We start from the raw sequence: 6000 nt of genomic DNA, 5'->3' as shown, positions 1-6000 counted from the left end.
TTTTTTATACTCTCGCAACAAAGTTGCTAAGGAGAGTATTATAGTTTTGTTCACATAACGGTTGTTTGTAAGTCCTAAAACTAAAAGAGTCAGATATATATGCCAAAGTGATCAAGGTGACGAGTAGAGTTGAAATCCGGATGTCTGTCTGTCCGTCTGTCCGTCCGTCCGTGCAAGCTGTAACTTGAGTAAAAATTGAGATATCATGATGAAACTTGGTACCCGTATTCCTTGGCTCCATAAGAAGGTTAAGTTCGAAGATGGGCAAAATCGGCCCACTGCCACGCCCACAAAATGGAAAACCGAAAACCTATAAAGTGTCATAACTAAGCCATAAATAAAGATATTAAGGTGAAATTTGGCACAAACGATCGCATTAGGGAGGGGCATATTTGGACGCAATTTTTTTGGAAAAGTGGGCGTGGCCCCGCCACCTACTAAGTTTTTTGTACATATCTCAGACTATCTCTACAGCTATGTCAACCAAACTCGACAGAGTCGTTTCCTTCAGGCATTTCCACATACAGTTCAAAAATGGAAGAAATCAGATAATAACCACGCCCACCTCCCATACAAATGTTATGTTGAAAATCACTAAAAGTGCGTTAACCGACTAACAAAAAACGTCAGAAACACTAAATTTTACGGAAGAAATGGCAGAAGGATGCTGCACCTAGGCTTTTTTTAAAAATTGAAAATGGACGTGGCGTCGCCCACTTATGGACCAAAAACCATATCTCAGGAACTACTCAACCGATTTCAATGAAATTCGGTATATATAGTATTTTCTTAATACCCTGATGACATGTACGAAATATGGGTGAAATCGGTTCACAACCACGCCTTCTTCCAATATAACGCTATTTTGAATTCCATCTGACGCCTTCTCTGTATAATATATACATTAGGAACCAATGATGATAGCGGAATAAAACTTTAAATGACGGATAATGAAATCTCGATTATCACTTTATCATGCGAGAGTATAAAATGTTCGGTGACACCCGAACTTAGCCCTTCCTTACTTGTTTGAAGATTGTCTCTTTCAAAAGATGGCCGTGTCTACGTTTGAGATGGTTCATTCGTTGAGACCAATTTTTAATAACTTGTTCGAGCATTTCGACTGCTAACTGGCGAATGATACGCGTGGTGGTTTGCTCCAAGGTCTGAATCGAATCAGGATTGTCCGAATATACTTTAGACTTTACATATCCCCACACAAAGAAGTCTAACCGTCTGATATCACACGATCTAATGGTCAACTGACCCGCCCAAAACGTGAAATTATCTGCTTACCGAAGTGTTCTCTCAATAAATCCATAGGTTGATGTGAGGTGTTGGAGATGGTGCCAGCTTGTTGGAAGCAAAGATCGTCGGGATCACAAGCTTCAATTTCAGACATTAAATAGTCGGTTATCATAACGTTATCGCGCTGTTGCCGGTTACGTTCACTGGCATCAATTTTAAAGAAATACGGACCGATGATTCCACCGACTCACACATCACACCAAACTATTGTTTTTCTAGACAAATATAGACTAGCAGATCTTGATTTTCTTAGATTGCTTTTCGTCTCAAATGTGGAAATTTCGCTTGTTTACATACCCATTAAACCAGAAATGGTCCTCATCGCTGAACAAAATTTGGCTCTAAAAAGTCTGATCTTATTGGATCTTTTCAATAGCGAAGTGATATCGCTTGGGAAGGTCGAACGGCGTCAGTTCTTACCCAAACTGTATTTTATACATTTTCAATTTTAGACCTCGACGTAAAATGTGTCAAATCGTTCCATACCTCAGTACGAGTTGCTGCGAACGACGCCGAATCGACTCTCCACGGTCTTCGTGTACTATCAGCTACGGCTGATATATTTTCTTCACTGCGTGCGTGGTCTATTTAGTCGAATATTATTCAATAATGAATGCTGAGTTTCATATGAGTGATGGTGTTGCGAATAGTACGCTCAGTCGGTCGATAAGCCGATTATGTTGACCATAACTTCAGTGAAGCGCGCGAAGCACACTTATAACTTAACTTTTCTTATAGAACGTGAAATTTCTGTCGTGATCTGTCAGAAAAAGGCTATTAAAAAAACGACCTCTACTTTTATAACCCTTTACTTAACGCACCTATAAGCAAAGGCAAATCTAAAATTTTTGCTTTATTGGAAACACACAAATCTTTCACATATTCCTGGCATTAATTGTAGAAAATTTAATATGAGTTTTCTAAACCACACCCAATTCTGCCCACAAAACAACTTGCTAATGATTGCGGCGAGCGCATCCCTTACTATTGAAATAGTGAGTCTAACTTTCGCAAGGTAAACAAAGCGCTTCTATATGATGTGTACAGATAACTGTGTATATACATAAATGTATATATGTACGTATAAGTCTATATTATATATATTATAAATGTATATGCAACACTTGCGCAGGTGGATGGCTTGGGTCCCTGCGCTCAAGTAACTTTAATAAAATTCAATAATTTGCTCAATTAGGATTCGCCAAACCAAACAGCCACGCAAAAATCTGTATTCCCTCTGCAAATGGGCGAAAACTAGCATCAAACAAGGCGCCCACCCGCTTAACTGCCTGCAAAATACGTCTTTCATTTCACAAACAGCGCTTCATTTGTCCTTAAAATAAGTTATCTACACACACATACCGGCATACAGCCCCAACCACACCCACAGTAGTCAGCCAGCGCGTCGTTTATTTGCACGTGTTGATCAAAGACAGAGAAAAGTTTTCAGCCGAGAAAATCTTCACAGCTGAATGGCTGCTGTGAAAAGCAAAACTTTAAGAAAATCGCCAACAGAAGAGTGATTATAGACGAGCTTTTTTTCGTCACGCCACGACGTAAATTTTAACGAACGCTTATCGAACAGAAAGCGAAACAAATTGTCTGCACGCGCAAAATATTTAAAACACTTTTAAAAGCAAGTTGTTGTTGTAATTAAATCAATTGATTCGCATATTTGTGCTTTCACTATCTTCCAGCTAAACACGCCAGCAATGGACGCTAAATTGGATTCGCGTCAAGGACAATTTCCGGCTTCCTTTCCGGACACATTCAAGGATTTCTTTGCCGTTATGAGCGAAGACGAAGATCATCTCGATTTGTTCTCGAATTTGTTGGAAGATAAGGTAATTCTGATTATTTCTTAAGCAAATATAAAAAATTAAATTTAATAAAAAAGCAAAGCAAAAACGATAAGTATTAACATATATAAGTAAATTAAAGAGCAATAATAATTAATGAAGAATTATCCAGTTAAGTTGTAGTTATCTATTTTGAAATGAGCAATGAGCTAGCCTTCTAATTTACTCCTCTAACCCAATAATAGGAGATCTTGTTGTTGTTTTGTCGTAAAATACGTAAATACAAACATCTCTGGAATTGCATCATAACTATAGGGTGATCCTTTTCGAAGTTCCTTACTTTTTGAAAGAAGAACACCGAAACTTCAAATTTAATGGGGAATGTTTATTATCATTCGAAAGAACTTTTTGTAGCATTTATCTTTTTGAAATTATATCTTTCAAATGTTGCCCGCAGCTACTTCTCAGATGATCCAACAGTTGAATTCAATTTTCGATGATTCGTTCGAGCATGACGAATGACATCCGTGAAGGCCTGAATAGAAGTCCGCATAGACTTTAGAATTTACATATTCTCTCAGGAAAAAGTCTGAGGGTGTTATAACACTCAAACGTGAAATTCAATTTCAGGCATCAAATAGTCAGTTATCAAAGCGCGATAATGTCGCCATTGACGGTTACGTTCTCACCGGCATCATTTTTGAAGAAAGATGGACCTATGATTTCACCGGTGTCCAATCCACACTAAACCATTGTTTTTTCTGGATGAAATGGCAGCTTGAGTCACTTCGGGTTGGTCTTGGCAGTATTGCTTGTTTACGTACCCATTGAGCCAGATGAGACCCACGCTGAACAAAATTTGGCTTGAAAACGTTGGATCTTCTTCGAACCTATAGAGCGAGGTGATGTCGTTTGGAAAGATCGAGTGGCTTCAGTTCTTGCACTTTGTACGCTTTCAATTTAAGATCTCGACGTAAAATGTGTCAATTCGTTCTATACGCCAGCCCGAGTGTTGCTGCGAATCGACTATGCACGGTGCTGGGTCTTAAGATTATGATGGTGTTGCGAATAGTTATTGTAATACGCTCAGTAGGCCGATTTTGTTTTTTTAGATTCTTCCGTAATTTTGGCTCTCAGATTCGAGACTGATAGACGCTTAAACAATACACTCAGCCATAGTGAAAATAAAAAAATTTTGACTTTTATTGGTAACCAACGTCGGCCATCCCTCTCCTGTGAACAGTGTGTATTATTTTCGTATTATTCTATTCGAACATTTTCACTTCCCGGAAATTGACATTTTTGTAGCAGCTGAGACCACAGCTCTGGAACAAATATGCCAACTTTAAACTTAATTGAACACAAATGTTTATTGTCGCTTTTAAAACAGACTCCAATAAATGTCTGCCAATATTTAATCCGATTTCATTTCACAGAGTTTGATAAACAACGAGCATGAGGCAAGTTTTCGATGACTCCACGACCTTCACTGAGTGCTTTGTGCTACTCAAATACTTGTGTTAATAACAAAGTAAAATCCCCAAAGTACTTCTGTGGCATTTTCCGTAGCCGTGATGCCTTTGAAAATTAAAATTGCAAGAAAAGTCGTTGTTAAATTTTTTTAGTCATGGCAAAGTCGCCTAACAAAATGTTCGCGTCATGAATAGAAGCTGTCAAACAAACGCTAATTGGCTTATGGAGATCAAAAGAGTAAAAAAGAGTTGTACCAATATGTAAAAAAAGTATTTAACGATTCGGTTTACGCTCGCAGATTAAATGGACCAGTCCGGGTCAAATTTATATCTACAATTTTACTTACTTACATCCTCATTTACGTAAAAATTGGTCGCGTCTGAAAAAGAGTGTGAAGCTTTTCGTTAACAAACTGTAACATATGATAATGATTTTCATTTCACATTATTTGAATTCTATGCAGATTAAAGTATATATAGGTATTTATGAAAGACACGAGAACACTTTTAAGAAGATCGTGCAAGTAGTTGATCACTCCGTGTGTCCGTGTTTTCAAAATCTATTAGGGTTTTTACTCCGTAGAAGCTTTGTAGATTCATTGTTGAACCTGTTGCGGTTGTTGGAATGGATATTTAGACCTTGTTTGGGCGTAAGGCGTACGATAGTTGTCATCGAAACCACCTAACGCGAAAGCAGTGGATTGTTTTTATGCGGCATGTAAAGGGTTGGTTATAGTAATGACACCCTTGTAAGCATTATTTAAATTTAGTCGGTATGTCAGGGTAGATTGTGTATAAGTAGCAGTTACGGTATTCAGAACGCTCTGCTACAATGAGTGGTGACTGATCTCTAAAGACGCCATTCACTGGGACACCATTCACTGGGAAGGGGTCATTTATCCCTACTGTGCATGTCCTTCCGTGCTTGACTGAAGCTACTTACGACCGCAGTTTCGATGTTTAGGTCTGCTACATAGTAAACGATTTGGAGAATCTCAATGTTTCTGAAAGGCGACTTCCTGCACAACAGTTGTTTGCAAGGAAGATTTCGGCGAAAACATTCCACTGCATTGATAAGAGGTTGTTGTGTTCCTTAGTAGGAAGTATATCGGCATCGCTGTGTAACTGTAAACATCAAAAGGCAAGTCTAACACTCCTTTATTTGCGTCCTATTACATCTCGCCAACAATATCGCTGTTGTGTGAAGAATGGCCACTACCGGCTGGCGGATTTTTTGCGATTCCCTTTTTTGACACTCCAATCGCGATTCCTTACCAAATGAAAGGACAGGTTGTCGAGCGTTTTGCCGTTATAGACGGAGTTTAAATACCATCAACTGAAATATTGAGTTCCAGTTTGTACTTCTTCATCCAGTTCTACAACATTATCAGCTCGAATTGGGTAGAGCAAGTGTTAGGTTC

At 38.6% G+C, this 6000-nt stretch overlaps 1 protein-coding gene across 3 annotated transcripts in view; it reads left to right on the top strand.

The window, feature by feature from the left end:
* The first annotated feature begins 3011 nt into the window (after nt 1–3011).
* Nucleotides 3012–6000, top strand: part of LOC120775261 — a 53508-nt gene continuing 50519 nt past the window's right edge. The window contains exon 1 of one of the 3 annotated variants that reach the window (XM_040105345.1): nt 3012–3152. In XM_040105345.1, coding sequence (XP_039961279.1) covers nt 3021–3152 — 132 coding nt within the window. In that variant the 5' untranslated portion in view covers nt 3012–3020. The remainder of the gene's footprint in view (nt 3153–6000) is intronic. The other 2 variants (XM_040105343.1, XM_040105342.1) reach the window with 2 other exon arrangements.

Source organism: Bactrocera tryoni, chromosome 4, assembly GCF_016617805.1.
Source record: "Bactrocera tryoni isolate S06 chromosome 4, CSIRO_BtryS06_freeze2, whole genome shotgun sequence".
Taxonomy (NCBI): domain Eukaryota; kingdom Metazoa; phylum Arthropoda; class Insecta; order Diptera; family Tephritidae; genus Bactrocera; species Bactrocera tryoni.
The sequence above is the reverse complement of the archived record's forward strand: the minus strand, read 5'-3'. Positions and strand labels throughout refer to the sequence as shown.